Source organism: Euprymna scolopes, chromosome 38 (assembly GCF_053919585.1).
Source record: "Euprymna scolopes isolate OS-2025 chromosome 38, ASM5391958v1, whole genome shotgun sequence".
NCBI classification, from domain to species: Eukaryota; Metazoa; Mollusca; class Cephalopoda; order Sepiida; family Sepiolidae; genus Euprymna; species Euprymna scolopes.
In genome coordinates, this window is record NC_136519.1 from 58057003 (window position 1) to 58076486 (window position 19484).

The 19484-nt window shown below is 37.5% G+C and overlaps 1 protein-coding gene across 11 annotated transcripts in view; it reads right to left on the reverse strand.

Moving 5' to 3' along the window:
• The window catches only part of LOC145263161 (solute carrier family 28 member 3-like), a 688175-nt gene that overhangs the window by 77951 nt on the left and 590740 nt on the right, over window positions 1-19484 (reverse strand). For all 11 annotated transcript variants that reach the window (XM_080120169.1, XM_080120168.1, XM_080120170.1 and 8 more), the window contains one exon: window positions 4991-5132. In XM_080120169.1, the coding sequence (XP_079976295.1) occupies window positions 4991-5132 (142 nt within the window). The remainder of the gene's footprint in view (window positions 1-4990; window positions 5133-19484) is intronic.

A 19484-nucleotide genomic window follows, 5' to 3' on the forward strand; every position in this document is an offset into this window, starting at 1 on the left:
TTCATTTAAAAATCACTCCCTGTTAAACCAAACTACCCTATCCAAGCATATTTGGTCACTCAAAGATAACAATATTTCTTTCAATTTGAAATGGCAAATAATAGGATCTTACAAAGCATACAAGCCAGGAGATAAATTCTGTGCACTTTGTACAAAAGAGACCCTAAAAGTTTTAAAATATGAAGATATAAAAAATAGAACCACCCTATTAAATTCAAGAGAAGAACTTATTTTCGCATGCAGCCATAAATGTTGGTTTAAATTTAATAAATATAAACCACCTTATATCATTAAAAATGTTACTTATTAATATTCAATATTAAAATTAAACTATAACTTGACATGCTTATTAATAAAAAATTTTGATCATCAATATTATTGTTATTATTAATTGATCTGATATATCGACCATTATTATATATTATTAAAATATATTCTTAACCTTAACCTATGATATATTTTTTAATTTCAATAAATAAATAAATTATCAAATATTAAATTCAATAATTTCAAAATAGATTATAATATATTGTTTGTTTGATTTATTATTCCTTAATAATAAATTAAGTTAAACACTAATTATCTCACTTGCATTGTTTAATTAAAGAAATAAGATTATCTTCTCCTTTCTTTCTTCAGTTTTAAAATTAGCGTTTTAATCAAACGTATGCTAACCGATATAAAATATTCCATTTGCGTTCTTTTTAAAAATTTATCATTTCATAAGATGAAAAGCTATAATAAACATTCATATGAATACTTTAACCTTAATTGCTGATTTCAAAGGGCGAAGAATTAAAAGGTAAATAATTATATATATTTTTATTTATGTATATATGTATGTGTGTGTATGTATATATATATATATATATATATATATATATGTATATATATATGTGTGTGTGTGTGTGTGTGTGTGTCTATGGATTTTATTAGAAATATATTATAATATTATATTTAAACCAAATTCAGATTTATAATTTTATTCTATTTTATTTCTATCTTTAACCCATATTAATTTTCTTATCAAGTAAATAAATACCTTTATTTTAATTTTTTCCAGATACATCTGCCTTACTTTTAACGCTATGTTTATTTATGGTGTCTTTTACATATATTAAAAACCCTTCCAAATACTTAGCTGATGAGGAAACTTTGTTTGTTAAAAATACTATATGTAAAAATTATTGTCCGTGGCTTAATGTCTACCACAATAAAAACATTGTTTTCCGAAACGATCGTACAAATTATTGATTTTGTTGTTGTTCCTTCTTGTGAAACGGATTTTAAATTTAATTCTTATTTGAATTTTAAATTATCAATCACATTACTGAATATTAAATTAGCTCTAGGATATTTACCTATCGAGCTTATTATATATCTAAATTACAACGAGCACTTTTTCTTTCCCTGTATTTTAATTAAATTAGTAATTTTTCTATTACATTAAAATACACTCTGCTCTTTAGACTATTGTTCTAATCTCCTTTATATATATATATATATATATATATATATATATATATATATATAGCTATCTGTCTGTCTCCATATTTTCAAACTCTATCTACTCCGAAATTAAAAGTCGCAACGCGGCGGTAGAGGCCTCAAATGATTGGATTTGCGAACGGTTCTTTTATGGGTCTTTAGTTAAATTTGTTTTTAAGGGATCAAACTAGGTCAAAATTAAAAAAATCGTTAATCGTTTTGTACATTCATTTGTCAGGCGTTAGACTCCTCCGGTTAATATTAAGGATTCTCCGAATACAACTTTGGTAAAAACTTTCCAATGACTTGAGATGCCTACTATATGTTGTCTAAGTCCCTGACCCATATAGCAGCGTAGTTATAACGCATGCTTCGTAAACACTCAGCTTAGTTTTTGATGTGATTCCCCGATCTGACCACACACATTTCGCCAGTTTGCCAAAGCAGAACTGACTTTGATTATTCCGTGATTTATCTCAGCATCAAACGTACAGTCCTTATTCAACGTCCTACTCAGATATACAAAATTGTTTGTGACATCTAAGTTCTTACCATAAACTAAGATATTTGGTTCAACATATGGCATTCCTATACATATGTAACATATGTTTTCCTGGGGCTGATGGTAAGTACAAAAGCTTCATAAGCCGCTGAAACATTGTCTGTAATCATCTGTGCGTCAGCTTCTGAATGTGAAACAAGGTCTGTATCATCTGCATATAAATTTCATGAACAAGGTTCTGAAAAGCTTTCGACTTTGCGCTGAGACGTCTAATGTTAAAAAGTTTACTTGATGTACGAAACCGAAACTTCACTTCTATATTGCAACTGGTTAAAGCATGCACCAGCATCTCAGTAAAATATATGGAAAATAATGTAGAAGCAAGTATATTACTCTGTTTTACACCGTTTTTAGCTGAAATTAGATCAGACAGAGATCCATTAAAGTTCACTCGGGCTTTCATATTATGGTGTAACTGTTGAAGTAACTCCCCAAAACTAGTAGGTCAGCTAAGTTTTCCAAGAATCTTCCAGGATGCATTGCGATTAATTGTATCAAAAGTTTTTGTCAGATCGACAAAACTTGATACAAAGGCACTCGCTGTTCCACACATTTTTCTATTAGCTGTTGCACAGAGAATATCAAGTCCATTGTGCCGCGGCCAGATCTAAAATCACATTGATTCTCTGGGATGATAGAGGGAAAAATCTATTTTATCAAACGATTTAACAACATCTTTGCTAAAACATTTCCCACTGCTTCAAGCAAGCTAATGCAAGGATGAGTGCACGGATTGCGTTGATAATACTATCACCTTCAAATAGCAATAATTCAAGGTATCCCATTAAATCCTGGTGCTTTTCTCTTATTAATCTGTTAATGTGCTTTTGGTCTCATCAATGCTGATATCAGTCAACGACCTCCTTCTGAGGGAAACAATCAATAACTATATTAGTTACTTCAGACGGATTATCAAAAATCTTGTGTCTATTGTTCCATGATTTCCTCGACATTATTGAAAAGGGCAGAATCATATTTGGATTTCACATGTACAAATGTTGGAGGCTGCGGCCCAAAAGCTTGTCTGATTTTGTAATACATTTTTTTGAATTTTTTCGGGTATAATCTGTCTGGATGTCTGCTAACAGTTTTGCCCGCCACTTGTTCTTCAGCGACCTGTCTCATGTTGTACTTATCATTCTGCTTCTTTATTCATCTTTTTCTCCAGTTATTTTAGCGGATCCGTTAGAACACAAACATATATTGTGAGCCTTTTTCTTCTCTTCCAAAAGATTGGTGATTGTAGAATCATTTTCATCAAACCAATCCCAATGTGTGTTTTTCTTAAAATCAAAAATTTCAGCTCCTTTGCTATATATTTGTGATTTGAATCGATTCCAAGTTCCGTCAAATGAAATATTAATAAATGAGGTCATAAGAATTTCACACACTTCCTTATTTTGTAACTTGGAGACATCGATGCGTTTAGGCACTTTTACTCTATTGGCTTTGACCCTTTTCCTTATACACAACTTAAGTTTAGCATGAACAAAATTGTGATCCGTGTCACAGTCTGCACGCGCATAACTCTTACAGTACACACATCCTGAAGACCACGCTTGTGCATGATAACATAATCATAAATTATGACCATGTTTTGATCTAGCTCGCGGTTTTTTTTTCGGTAAGCGACAATCTGTCTCCTAATTTGCTGCATCCTGACAATCCTGATTATTTAATGTTTATTCACAGTTGTTTGTGTAGCTATATATATATATATATATATATATATATATATATATATATATATATATAAATTCGTTTTTCTGTCTGTTTGTTTGTTTACAATTTGATTAATATATACAAAAGGTCCATTACTTAATGTTTCATTTATTTCTATATATAGTATGGTGATTTCAAAATGTACAACTAAGTGGTCACCTCATTTGCATATCATATTAAGGAAAATCGATTTTATTAAATAGTTGTATGTTAGTTTAAGTTTCTAGCGAGATAGTTGTTTTAAGTGTTCTATTTAAGATTGTTATTTCATCAACTTTAAATGACAATTATATTGATAATATATTTAATTTAACTTATTTGGAATGATTTCCGACATCGATTTTTTAGAAACGGGTAGAGTTATTTTCCTGAGGAGATTTTTATGCTCTGAAGTGCGAACGATAAAAAAGAAACTCGCAATAAGTTTCTTAGACAGAAAGATGTTTTGCTTTATTTTTTAAATATTAATAAATAATTAAATAAATAAAACACTTACGAATAAACAAAGGGATCTCATTTGTTTTTATTATTCTTGAAACGACTCCAGAGAATCTTTGAGCGTTCCGGGAATTGAACCCCACCTCCACAAAAAAAAAAAGAAACAAGTCGACAATTTCTTTTATTTATGGAAAAAAGCCAGTGAAAAAAGTGCCTTTTCAAATAAACAAAACAAAAGCAAGCCAATAAAAGGAATTCCATATTGTTCTTAAAGTTTTCAAACGCGTTAATGTTTATAAACGTTATTATTTCTACAGTGAGCAAAGTCGTTTGCAAATTAGCTTTTCCTTTTATCCGCGTTTCAGGTTGAAGTCTTCCTACACGGCTATTTTTTTGTCGGTCGATCCGGCACTCACTGCTATTTTTATTAAAACAAAAGTTGTTTTGATTCATTTATTTTTTTGGGGGGGGTGGGTCTCCAGCGCACGAGCAACAAAAACTGCTTAATATTTGGAGAGACGCTTCTTTTCTTTGTATCCATTCTTCCGAAATACCTGGTGAAGAGGGTATCATGCACATCTTTTTGAGGGCGATTACAGTTACATGTTTTATCCGTTCTTTTATTTTGAAATTGTTGTGGGGTATCGACATTGCCCACGATGAAAATGATTAATATCCTTAGTATAGTAGGTTTGCTCCAAACGTAACTTCATGTCGACCTGAGCCTCGCCGGGTAGCCCTGTTAGTATATATATAAAGTTCTACTTAATTTATACTTACCTTTGAACGGTCAATGGAGAATAGATAGAATAAAATGACAAAAAAAGCAATGCCAGCTAATGAAATAAGGCTCCATGGTCGTCGGATTCCAACGTCAATAATTACCCATAATGCAACAGCGATGGCTAACAACCGCATAAACCTATGTTTGTAGAACAAAAAATGAAAATAATAAATTTTAAAATGACATAATACTTTTATACATAATTTAACGTATATTTTAATTGTTTTATATTTTCGGAGAAAAACGAAGAAAAGAGCAGATCCACAGAGCAAACAACAATATCTGTAATTTAATAACATCTCTGTCAATATATACTTTAAAGAATAAAAGAGATCACTAGTAGTTTACAATGTCTATATATAGCATAACAATATTTAGAATACATTATAATATAAAAACATAGCTTGACATCGGAACCCTCTGCATCGTAAAATGGCTAGAATATCCAACTATCAATTAAATGGATATGGGTTCGATCTCGGCTTAAGGTAGAGACTGGATCTAGCATTCCCGAAAGGCTATGTTCAAGGAAAACAGCTTTTCTGTTAGTTACTATAGAAGGTGTCTTGTTGTGGAGTAAGTGATATCGCAAGCTACTGTTAGCACAATGAAAAACTCTTATTAAGCAAACAAATAAAACATTATTAAGTAGTTGACAATCCTTTATGTAAAGCCTAGAGGTATCATTTGCTAGAAGCACCGGCTTCAGAATTAGGTGATTAGAATCTTCAACTACATATGTGTATTAGAAATATATATTAATCTGTAATCTAGAAAGCGAGTACAACATAGAATTTAACAAAAGTTGATATTTATTTTTTACAATAAATTTTTCAATGATATAATACTTTTCTCAGGAATAGAATTAATTTGTGATTTTTTCTTTTTCATTTACTTTCTCATTTCGTATGGCATGGTGTCACCATAAAAGTAAAGTTGTATGCTTTTTATCAACCGTGAGATTTTCAAATGTTCTGACAAAAACAACCATATATTTACGCGAAGTGAATAAGTGAATATATATATATATATATATAATAAATTTTGGTTATTTTGTGTATTTATATTCATATTAAAAACCCTTTTTTTCTTTTTATTTAAAAAGCAAATACAACTTTGTTATATATGGATCGTGGAATTACATTCACTAGCTAATTCGCATATTTTTAAAAACATTCATTTTAATTAATTTCCTATTAGTTTTTAGGTTCTCTTATGGGATTATTATCTTTAGTTAACTATTACGTGTAATTATATTTATGCAGATATTCTATATGATTTATACTTGCGTAATATTTGCATAAAAAAGTTATAGTAAACACAAACCCTCTTTCTCTATACATTTATGTATGCGTATATATATTTGTTTAAAACAAAAATTGCCAATTCCTCTGTCAGCTTTTGGTCTACAGACATGAAACTTAATATATGGGGTATTCGAACCTCTGCGAAACATTATATTTGTGTTTTAGTCGGTGAAAATTGGTGCAAAAATGTGTAAATTAAAAAAAATGGAACTTGTCAGATGAAGGTCAAACGACGAAATTACGAATACGCATGCGTAATGTTATAGCTATTGGTTCATGTTTTAATTTTTAGCCTCGCAACAAACATGTCGTCATAGCTCAAGTACTAATGGCAAAAGAAAAAGTAAATCGTAGGCTAAGCGTTTTGGTTTCCATTCTCGGTGGTGGCGCACAAGTCATTTAAAAAAAAACTTTTTACTATATATTGGGTCCAATAATAATATAATAATAAATATGAAATTTACATTAATCAAAATATATTTAAGCATATTTTACGACCGGGCCATACCGGGTGGCCTGCTAGTATAATTATATTTTCCCCATACCTCTAGCCTTGATGGAGGGGAGGCTAAAACTTGCTGCTATGGTTTCAAGTGATCTGAGATAACAGCACGGGAGACTTGATTCCAAATATTTCTCATATGTTATATCTTCCCCCCTTTGGAAAGAAGGTACGATTATGAATACTTCCTGCATCAAATAATCTTTATGCACTGTGAAATTTACTGAAACCAAAACCAAAGAAGGGAAATATAACGTATGATAAATATTTGGAATCAAGTCTCCCCTTACTGTTATTTCAGATCATTTGAAACCATCGCAACAAGTTTTAATAATCCCTCCATCAAGGCCAGATGTCTGGGAGAAATATCAGATATTTTGTAATTCATATGCAGAACGAGGTAAACAAATGAGTATGATTAAAAACTTGGTAAAGGTGCAGTATCTTTTCATCCACAAAAGCATCCTTTAAAATTACCACTAATATAGGTCTTTGAGGGTGCTGCATACGAAAATAACGTTTAAAATTCTAGGAAACTAGTAGTTTCCAAAATACGAAGAAATTATACTTAAAAAAATTTTGGATCATTTTTCTATATTAATTTAACATCAAATAAACACCCACTTTATAACCACTTTTTTGGGGAAGAGGGTCTGGTAGTGGGGCAGATTGCTGAAACAATCTTCCAATTGGTGATACAAGCACCAAAATTGGCAGACAGGTGCTTCAGAACTCCCTCTTTCAGAAAAGCACTTTAGCCAACTTCAAAAACAAAATGGCCGCCATTTTCCAAGATGGCCGTCATTCATACCAGTACGAAACTGTATTTGCACTAAATATTGTCAAAGTAATGACATTTTGATGACCTGTACATCAACATATATCGTTTTTGACACGAGGAATCGAATTCTGCAATCAGAATTTCAATATCATTAAACGTTATAGGTATAAGATGACAATTATATAAACTAGCACTGTCTCAGTGAAGTTACCGATGTTGTATCTCAAATTGTTGTGACAGAAGCACAACAGACTAAAGTGACTTGCTTGAATTTAACCTGGATCATTGTTTTACTCTTTGCATTTACAACTACACATTAGTGTGCATTTCAGGGTGTAGCGATAACATTTGCATGGTCCTCAACATTCACCCGTGCAACAACATTTTGTAAGCTGCTGGCAAGACTGAGCAATGGGGGGAGGGTTGACCAGAGAACTTCCCAGGCTTCATTTTTTTTTGCCAGCCCCAGTTGCCAGGACTTTCAGCTTGCATTGTACATTCTGTTGACTGGCCCCATATGCAGATTGTTTAGAATGCTGAATGAGAGATGCACTAGTTGGTGGAATGGAGTCATAGGGTCTTTGCTTTCGAACAAACAAGTGCAGTTTTGCCTCATCAACCTTGGTAGAGTCGCTGTGTTTGTCATACATAGTGACAACAAATTTATTGAGAATATTGACATCAGCATCTTCTATGGTAAGTGGGTACTGACTCAGTTGTCTGAACACTTCAGGATTAACTGCCATGTTTGTCATGCAGCTGTCTTCCCTCTACCCCGAAAGGCCGATACAACGTCACAACTAATGAAGGCATAAAAGAAGAGCATGCCACTACATTTCTCATGGCCGAGGTTCATCGCCAAGTCATGAATTAGGAACCATCTAATGGACTGTCCCTGGCCGGATTCTAGCTACAGCATTTCTAAGCCAGCATTCTGAAGACTCGCAAAGTCATCAACTGCCTATGACAAGGATGTCTGTGTCACATGCCTTGATCAACACAGACTTAGTCTTCTGTTTGGCTGCATGAACCGCGTGTGTGAAAATCCTGGAGTTAGCTTCTTCATGATTGCAAGGTTGTAGATCTTCAAAGTTGATGGATTTGTTTGACAAGACATTCTCTCATTTGGTCACAACTACGATGTTGTCTGGACACATGGATACAATTTTGTCTGCTAGATACTCAAACAGTTCTGTCTTATTGTCATTATCTCTCAGAAAACTGGACCAGATGGATGGCAACTTAATTTTGTCTGTCACTCTATGCCGACTTCCTTTGATTTGCTTTGATCTCATTTCAACCTTGAGGCTTGAATCTTGTAGACATCAAACACAATGTTTGTTCGCTCATACTTCGAGGAGTAACTCCGAATCTTTAACATCATGAATAGCATGTTCCTTGAATGTATTTGAGGTCTTTGGTGAAAGAGAATGTACACGAGCTGCAACATCAATAATGATGACATCACATTCTAGCTGAGAATCAAGAAGAACAATGGTATCTTCAAGAATGCCAACAGGGTTAGACTTCTTTCCAGGATAGAGATTCCCTGTGTCACTCAGTGCTGTAGGAAAAAAAACTGATTCTCATTCCTGAAGAATTCTAAAGGATCACATTCTTGTGCTTGACAAGATATGAAAAGCTGTGAGAACAAATTGCAGTACCTGTTTCTTCTTGTCAGTGGAAGCTACAGCTGCTTGCTAGTGGAAGAAGTCCGTTTTGTTCTTTTTGATGGGCTTGTAGAAGGAAGCCTCATCACCAAGACTATTGAAAAAATCTTTAAATGCAGCTTGACCTTTATTAATGTGAGTTCTGACAAGCTCTGCAGCACTGGGATGTGCAAAAATCTTTATGTCCAGTGTGAGAAGATGGACTCTTGCTGAAAAGATTTTCTAGATCTAAGCAAGGACTTCTGAGACTTATTAGTTTGCTCATGATGTCTGATAGCCTCATTCTCCAATTTAGCCTGGGAACCCAACTCATATTGGTGAACCAGCTCACTAACCTCTGGTCCAGACACCATCCATCGCTTCAGTGCAGATGGACCCTCAGTGATACCACCATCACCTTTGACTACTGCATTAGCTTGTTCATGGGCTTGGTTAATGGCTATACCAGAAAACTCCTGTGAGTCTTGTGGGCCACAAATTTTCCAATTTTGGAATTCACAGAACACTGCGGGATGAGTTTGTTCCAAGGATACCATGTCTGTGAGGTGGATAGGGAGCCATTGAACATAGTTGACAATGCTGTTGCCAAAGAAGGGGATCAGAGCAGAGAGTGCTTGACAGTACAGGCTAAAGTTAGCTTCTCTGAAAGATCTAACCAACGAGAACACAACCAACTCTATTGACAGAACAAGTTTCCAGAACTGAAACTGAAAGCGTTCTTTCCTCTGTTACTTCCACCAGCTGTCAAAAATCTAGGACTCTGTTTTCTTTTGCAGAGTGGTAGTCATATGCTTCCATTTGGAGCATATAGAGACAGCATACCGTGAACTCGTGCATATGGCGTGTTTTTTTGTGACACTGGATGCAGAGAGAAACGAGTCTGCAGTTCCAGAGGAAGCCACCCCAGCCTCCCCGAGAGCACCTGTTCATTCGCTATTCTGGAGCAAGGCTCCAAGTGATCTGAATGCAGCCATGTCTATATGGACGCGACCAAACATTACCACAAGCCTGTTCTCGCCATACAGATCCGGCCAGTGCCACTGGACGTATTTAGCAAGAAATTGGCTGGTCTGCAGTTATCACATGAACCTGGTTTGGATTGAGATGAGAAATAGCATCCTTGACTTTATCCATATAATGTCTCAACATCGCAACAGAATGAACCTCATCACATAGAAGGGACAACAGTAAAGTTATGCTCATTTCAAACTCAAGACGTTATCTTCTCTGCATGTTAACCTCATCACCTACTTTCTGTGTGAGACTAACCTTCTGCAGCCATTCATATGGCTTTTAGGGAAGACTTGGCAAAGATGTATATGTCACATTGTTCTTAGGAGGAGATGGATTCTTTTTGTGTCAGGAAGTTCTGAGACTTTCTTCACATTGCTGCTCTTGATAGAAACTGGTTCTCGAACTTCTTCTTGGTCAACTAGTGTTGTATGCTGAAAGTTTGAGATGCTGGTGCCATGGAATGACGATGTCGCAGTGGTAGATGATGGATTGATGATTTGTGTGGTAACAGTTGTATTGAAAGAGTTCAGCCATTGCCAGGTCAGTTGTAGTTGCTCCAAACCTGAGCTGTGACTTGATATCCGCCCCATACTCAATCATACAAATGAATTAAAGCAAAGCTGAGGGCAAGGAATCGTACACTGAATTCTCATACAGACTGCCTTCAAACTTACACTTGTGTTTCACCTGTGGTCGATCAACAGGCAAAAATCACTGCTCACACAAATTCTCCTAATTGATTTTGCCGCTTCTCAAACGTCAAATGATTTCTCGATCTTCTCCCACCAACAAGTGACCTGTTTTTAGAAGGCACGCGCTCATTATCTTGCAAGACTTCATTCACTACAAAACGTCACGGCCGCCATGATGGACTCTTTCTTTCTTTTTCGATGTGCGTGCCTCACAGGACAGACAAACACAAGGACGTTTGTATGGTAAGCCATTTTTCCTCAAAGTCCCCCTTGATCTCATGATCACAGAGATGACAAGGGGTGGTCTTTGCTGGGTGCTTCTTCACCCACATACCTCATATTCACTTGTGCTTTTGTCTGTGGTCTGAGGGTCGAGCATCTCTTTGTCTTCTGGGAGGCTACTAATCTCTATGTCTTGTTGGAGGCTACTAATCTCCGATTCACTGTCTGATGGTGGTGCTGCAATCCAGAGCAATGCCTCGCTAGATTCTGACTCTGACTCACTCCTGTCGTGATGGTTGCATTACTAACCACATGTCTTTAACATGACGAGCCACGCCGTCGACCCACAGCACTTGTGGGCTGATTATTTCAGTGACTCACCCAACTCCATACCTTGTCGTGCACTTGCTTCATGGGTTCTTGATCCACATGACATCCCTTTTCCTCACTCTCTCTCCAGCTACTTCCAGTTCAGGTAGCGGGTTCATCTCTATGGCCTTCACCCTGACTTGATACCTATGCAATGAATCAGCCGGTGCCATAGTGGGTGAAACATCATCCTTAGGAGTTACATTGTACAAATAAACTGCCTCAAACACTGTGCAGCTTGATTTAGCTGCCATTGTTTTGATGGTTCAATGATTCTGTTCAATGATCTCATTTCCATTAGGTACATGGGCGCATCTAAACCTCAGATGTACGCCCCAGCTATCAGTAAACTTTATAAACTGCTCACAGGTAAATGCAGAAGCAATATCTCTGTTGGAGGTCTACGTTCAAGGAAAATATTGTTTACTTGATTGACAATAGTGACTGTATCTTGTTGATGCAGCATATGCCATATGGCAAACCTTGATGGGTTACAATCAATGAGAGTCAGGAAATCCTCGCCAACTTAACTAAAAATAGGGTCTGCTTGACTCCAGGATACCGGCTTTGTAGGTGGATTTCCTTAATCCGATTAGATTGACCAGGAATCATAAATGCGGCACAGGGAGATTGCATAGGTTCAACAGTTCTTTTTATGGAATCTCGCGATCTTTGAGGTACCCTTGTTAAACACTCTGTTTTGTTTATGCTGGATCTGACCATTGATAGTGCATATTTGCTCACCAGGCTCATGATTATGTCGAGCCGTCGACGGATGAGCATCTTGCTTGTTGCTTTGGTTTATACTCTAGCCCATCCGGTAAGAGTGTTTGAAATCCACTTATGGACGCAAGCAAAATCTGTGAATAGTTGCAGGTGGTGGTTGTCCTCCAAAGGATTGCAAACTTCATTCCCTTTATCACTGCATCGGGTTCTGCCAGGTTTATGTGTTGGTTCTTTTCTGGGCGTAACCAGCAAGCGTCTTCCACTACAGCTCCATCATGGACTAATGACACGCCAATGGCAACAGAGCTTGCGTCAACCCACACACTATGGTCCTGGCTGTAAACACACCATCTGCCCCATGCTGGATCTTCTTTGTGCACTCTGGTGAGTACCTCTCTGACCATTGAATTGAGAGGGGCATCATAAATTTTGTCATCCCATCCAGTAGTGAAATCAGAGGGTCTCTGTTTGATGAATGTCACTGCCAGCCACCCACAGGAAGGTGTCTAACCAACTTTCCGCACAATGAAAATACGATCCGTCACGTGAAAACACAGGACATACCTGGGATTTCATTGCCTCGTTTCCAACACAGGACATTATCTTCTTCCCAGACGTGCAAACCGATCACTCTTGCTGCATCCCGTAGCCTTTCTGGTTACTTGCTGAGAAGGCCAAAGTTGTGAAGATGTTCTTTTACATGCGTTGCAGGCACAATTTCTTCATCCACATACATATCGTCAATTTATGCAGATGTTGCCAGCTGAATGCGCTCATCCTTATTCAATATAGCATCAACAATCCTTTGCATAATTGATGGCGCAACATTAAGTTTAAATCCCATGTGGGTTAAGCAATACCTTTCTCCCTTGATGAGCACCATTTGATAGGGCCATAGTGACTGATGTACATGCACTTGAAGGTATGCTTTACAAAGATCCATCACAGATACATTAGATCCTGCTTGCCGCCATTCCCTCAACTTCTTGGTACATACATCCATGCAGGCTGTAAAAGGAGTTACGTGCTATTTTAGTTCCCGATATTTATTATGCTAGATAACCGCTATTAACAGGATCAGACACTTTGGAGTCATAACCAAGAAGGTCCCCACTCACAACCAGGGCTCGACATGTGTACAAGAGGCTAGCATGCCCCCGCCAACTGTCAGTACTGAAATCCTTTTCTTGTCCCATGCGTCACAGCATGCGTTGCACACAAGAGTCTGTGTGCACCCTGTGTATACGAGTGCAAAGTGTTCACCCCTGTTCACGCGCACTCTCACTGGCGCTATAATTTACTCCCCTTATCCGTTTCCCAGACAACTCCTTGCTATGTGACCTAGCTTGCTGCACCGGTAGCAATTCATGCGTCTTGGCGTTTCCTGAGCGGCATGTCATTTACACTGCTTGGGCTTCAGCAATCTCTAGAAAAGTGGTTTGGCCCGCCACATTTATAATATCTTACGCCATCTTTTAATGGACTAGATGCTTCTGCATCTGCTAGCAGCAGCTTTGCATCTTTTTCTTTTAAAATATTGCGGGCTCTAGCCAACAATTCCTGAAGCCCAATCTCGCTGAGCCTTGACAATGTCGTCCGGGATTCCTGTGAGAAAGGCACAGCTTAATATGCGTTCAGTCACTCCAAACGGCGCAGCTAATCTCTTTAAATCTGTCAGGTACACATCCATCGTCTCATCCAACCCAAGCCGCCGTTCGGTGATCTGCCTCCAGGTAATAAAAGTGTCCATAGCAAAGGCCGCATATATGCCTCCTTAACCTCCTTCTGAGTTGGTTCATCCTCGAGGTGTTGATAAATGGAGTATGCCCTCTTGGTCAGCCTCAATGGGATGAAAAGCATGGGATCCTTTATTTTGCAAAGCCGGCAGACAAGCTCAGCTTTTTCCCACCATTCAACTACTGAGGGTCCAGCGGAGGAGCCGTTGAACTCTGATATCAATCTCAGATCAAACTTGTCCATTGTAAAAAAATGGGCCAAAATAGTTTGTGGTCGATCAACAGGCAAAAATCACTGCTCATACAAATTCTCCCAACTGATTTTGCCGCTTCTCAAACGTCAAATGATTTCTCCCTCCTCTCCCACCGCCAAGTGACCTGTTTTTATAAGGCACGCGCGCATGATCTTGCGAGACTTCGTTCACTACAAAACGTCATGATGAACTCTTTCTTTCTTTCTTTCTCGATGTGCGCAAGTCTCAGGACAGACAGACACAAGGAGGTCTGTACAGAAAGCCATTTTCCCCACACTACCATATGCCTACGCCATATCTTATAAACTTTGGCAAGCATTTTGCATCGGTGTAGGAAGATGCTTCTGGCAACACTAGGCCAATGTCTTTGCCAAATGCTAGGAGTACATCTTGAGCTTTCTTGAAGGCTACAAGTCCAGGTATTTCTGATAGCAGCCTTTCTTTCAGCCTGATCGAGTTCACATCAAGTATGTCACTCCCAAACTGCTCAAGTCGCTCCTTGTATAGACTAACAAGTCAGAATGTTGCTGGCTGATCAGTGCTGTATCTTTTCTCAATGACATCAGGAGTCCCGAGAATACCAAAGGAATAAAATCCTTTTCTTCGGATGACTCAAGTGTTTCTTCATTCTTTTGGGTAATCTGTGCTCGCTCTCTGTTATACAGAGCAGTCAAGCAAAATCAATGGTATTTCAGTTCTAGAGCCACCACGTCTCCACCACTCAACAGAGCCAGTAGTCTACCATCATTGAGATTATGGGCATATTCGTTGAGCCTCTCATTCAGTTGCATGGTCATTCCTTCTTTTGGTTCCTTCTTTCTATCTCGATGCAAGTTCTTTGAATTTTTGTGTGAGTTTCATCAGGACAGTTCTGAATTTAAGCTGCTCTTTTAGTTGCACGTTCAAGCTTGCTGTTATTGAACATTAGACGGCATGTTTGATGGTACTTTGCACTGTTTCGTCTCAATGTGTCTTCAATGCCACCTCCATCATCTACTTGAGATGGGTCTACTTTTATTGGTAACAGGTTGATTGCCTGAAATTGCGGTATGTCTGTTGATAGCATGGAATAGCTATCAGAACTACACTTATATCGTGTAGGATGAGACTTCAACTCCTCTCTCGTGTCTGTCTGACAAGCAACATTTCCCTCAATCAGTTTTCACTTCGCTACTCAATGGGTTGTTTGCAGACATTTTGCGTATACAGTTAAAGGCCGAGGGGCTATTCTTTTACTGCCTAACTGTACAAAACATCAAAGCACATTGAAGTATGGGATAAAACTAAGCTCAAGCATCTGTTGCCCTACACATACCAACTGTTTAGATCCCATGCGATCTGTACACCTTCTGGTTACTCTTGGCTCGGCTCTTCTGTGCTGGTACACTCTGTCAATTCAGGTGCAGCTATCAAATAACTACACTACAACTAACTACAATTCTAGTTGAGATGCATAAGGGGCTAATTAGATAGCATTTAGGACACTTATAGATACTACTATCTAAAGTTACTTTACCACCACAACAGTTAGTAACTACAACTACAGTTAGTACACTACAAGCCAACGCTTAACCTCATGCTGTGTCACCAGTGTGCCCTGGTAATGCTTTGACATCACTCTAAGGTATCACAAGTCAAAAGCTTTAATATTAAACTACATTAGTGTAACAAATAATTGGCAGTGAACTTTTTAATCACAGACTCAGTACAGAGCATAGAAATGGACAAGGTTATAGTAGAAAACATCACTACATACAGTAGTCTATGAGCCGCCATTTTGAAAAATGGTGGCCATATTGAAATTTTCAAGGTATAATTTGTTTAATTATATATGAGAATACATTCATTTTATTTTGGAACCATAAAGAAATTGTGTTAATCAGAGTTCCTCTTAAAAAATTGAAATTGGTCAGGTTTGCTTCTGCAGCCATCTTGAAAACTGGTAGCCATCTTGAATTTTCTGATGGCTAACGTTCTTTTCTTAAAATGTATGTTCTGAACGTCATTTGTGCCAAGTTTTGCTTGTATCACTAAGTGAAAGATTCTTATGGAATGCTGAGATAACCTGCCCACTAGTTATTTGTTTTAGGGGTGGTGTTTATTTGGTAATTGTGGCCTAGTAGACCAACAGAAAACCTATCTTAAAAAAAACTAGTTTTTTATATTTTTTGGTGTGTGCTGAAAACGATTTCACATTTAAATTTTCCGCAAATAAGTATTTTTTCGGGTATTAAGCAATGTAATTCTTAATGTGATAAATGGTGGCCATTTACAAAAATGAATATATATATATATATATATATATATATATATATATATATATATATATATTTTTACATGGTGGTCTCCACTTATCAAGGCCCGGAAGCCATTCAGGGATAAGGGTTATTGCAAGTACAGTACGTTAGTGTGGAGATTTAATGAAGTCACAAAAAAAAAATGGTTTTCTGATAATTCAATTAATGTGATATTTTGGCCAGGTCAAGGCCGCGATTTAAACCCAATTGAGGTCGCCTTATTATAATTCTTTATTTGACTTAATTTGGTCTAATATATATTATTTCAGTCAGTCGTTAATAGAATATCCTCCTCCAAGAAAAAAAAAAGAAAAAGAAAAAAATGTTTTAGGATTACTGCCTAACTTTCTCTATAAATATAAACGAAATTTTCCCGCCCACTGCGACCCTCTCCCACCCCGTCTGTCATAAGCACCGGAAGCCCGAAAGCAAGAGTCAATGAGTGGAAAGCCTTCCAATGCACTGGAGATGTCTCTTGGAAAAAAAGTTTAATGAATATCTCAACACGTGATAACTCCCCATCGGTATTTTTTATTTTTTAAATTTTTTTTTTTTTCTGCTAAATTCTTATTATAATTCTTTTGTTGGAGGTGTCTCTTGGATAAGAAGAAAGAGGTTTAATACCTTCAAACGGAAATTGCAGTAATGTATTATATTTCATTTCATTCGTAAATATGGGAAAAACATTTATCTTTAAATATCTTTAATTTCGAACTAGAGCTTCAGACTTACACTAAGTAAATTTTAATAAGTCCTTTGATTTTTTTTTCTTTTTAATGGAGAGTAGACAACGTATTGTGGATACGTTATCGGCAGCTCTCATTACTCTCGCTTCTCCTCATTTGTCCCTCAGTCCTCATTTCCAGCAAGTGATTTTTCTGATAAAGGGTGAAGAAAAAGCTGCTTTCCAGGTCGGCAGGTGAACTGTAGCCTGAGATGTCGGAAATTTTCTGTTTCTATGTCTATCCTTGTGGCCATGTCACTAGTAAGGGTGCTGGAGGTAAACGTTTCATCTGGGCTGACGTTATCTGCCTGATAGTCAGGGACCCGAACCTTGAATTAACCACAGAGGAGGCTGTCCTATCAGCAGGTAAAAAGTACTGGGGCTGCTGTATTGCCATCTGGTGAATGGATTCTGGACCATGTAGTAGTTTCTGGTGGGGCCTCTCGATGCCATCCTAGTGGGTAATTGTTACGGCTTTACCTTATCATGTGCTAAAAAAAGAATAAAATTCCTGTCTTCTCTCTTACTTTCCCTCTCTGTCCTGCTCTAACCAAGTCTGTCGACCTGTTCCACAAATGCACAATCCTCAACATAAAATATCTCCAGAAAAAAAACACGAATAAATCTAGAACCCATCCTCCAACATAGACACCTACTACCACATCTCCTTCTCCAACATGGGTCTACGTTCCAACTTTCCAAAGAAACCCAATTACAGGAGACGAAACCGGACATATTCTTCCTAAGCGAAACTGACATAGGACCGACCACATCACTAGACAAGTTCATAATTAAAGGATACTCTAAGTTAACATCTAAATCTGACCTCCATGATGTCCATGGGCATTAAAGATGGCTGTCCGTATGGTAGGGATATCCCCAGTGAAGACCCTTATTTACCTTATATGTGCTTCTGGGTTGCATTTGCTTACACCACTGCATTTATATTTGCCCTCTATCGCCCCCGGAACAGCGGAGTTACAATCTTTAAGAGTATAACTGAGAAAATTGACCACATCCTGTCTGCTCATCCTTCGGCTAACATCCACATTTGTGGTGACTTCAATGTACCCAATGTAGAATGGCTGACCCACTCAAACAAGACAGATGATGAGGGGAGGTTTTGTCATTGGCTATGATCTCACCCAGATTGTTCACAAACCCACCCATGTGCCCGATACTTCTGGTCAGTACGCTAGCCTTCTAGACTTTTTCTCACAACTTCCCCTAAACTATGTTCATGTTCCGTTCTGTCTCCTCTGGGATCTTCTGACCACTCGGTTGTATCAGTAAAGATAAAAACGAAATGTAATAAGTCTTCAGACGTACCTCTCCACCGTACTGTATATTGATACTATACGGCTGACTGGGATAGCTTCTGTACATTTATATCTGACCTACCCCTGCATTCCATGTTTATAAAGGATGCATCATCTATAGTATCAGACCTGACCGAATGATTAATTGTAAGCATAAACTGATTCATACCATCAAAAACATTCCAACAAAAACCTAAAAGCCAGCCATGGTTCTCCCCAGAATGTGCTGCTGCCATCGTGCACAGAAATCACTTTTTCCATAGCTACCAACGTAATAGATGTACTGAGACTAAAGCTGCTTTCAGGACTGCCAGCAACCACTGTAAAAGAGTAATAAAAAATGCAAGAGAGTATGCTCAGTCCATTAAATCCAAAGTAGCCGATAAGCGGCTTGGTTCCCACCAGTTTTGTCAAATAGCAAATAGGACCCTGAACAAAAGCTGCGTTCTATTCTAACCATCATCAATGGACCTGAGTTTATCTCGTCAGCATCAGACAAGGCCAAAATATTTGTCAAGAACTTTGAAGCTAATTCTATCCGTTGCAATGAAGGCCATTTTTCCTCCTATAATAGACAACACGCTATGCAACATACAAATATCTGTGTGTGAAGTTGCCAAGCTAATCCAGAACCTTGATTCCAGTAAAGCAACTGGCCCTGAGGGCATTCCAATTGTAATGCTGAAAAAACTTTAACCAGAACTTGCCCCCATACTTACAAAACTGTTTAGGTGTTGCCTTAAGAAGTGCTTCCTAAAACCCTGGAAAACCTCATCAGTATGCCTTCTATTTAAGAATTCAGGTGATCAGTCGTCCCCCTCTCAATACAGACCAATGAGTTTCCTATGTGTCATGAGTAAGTTGCTGGAATCCAACC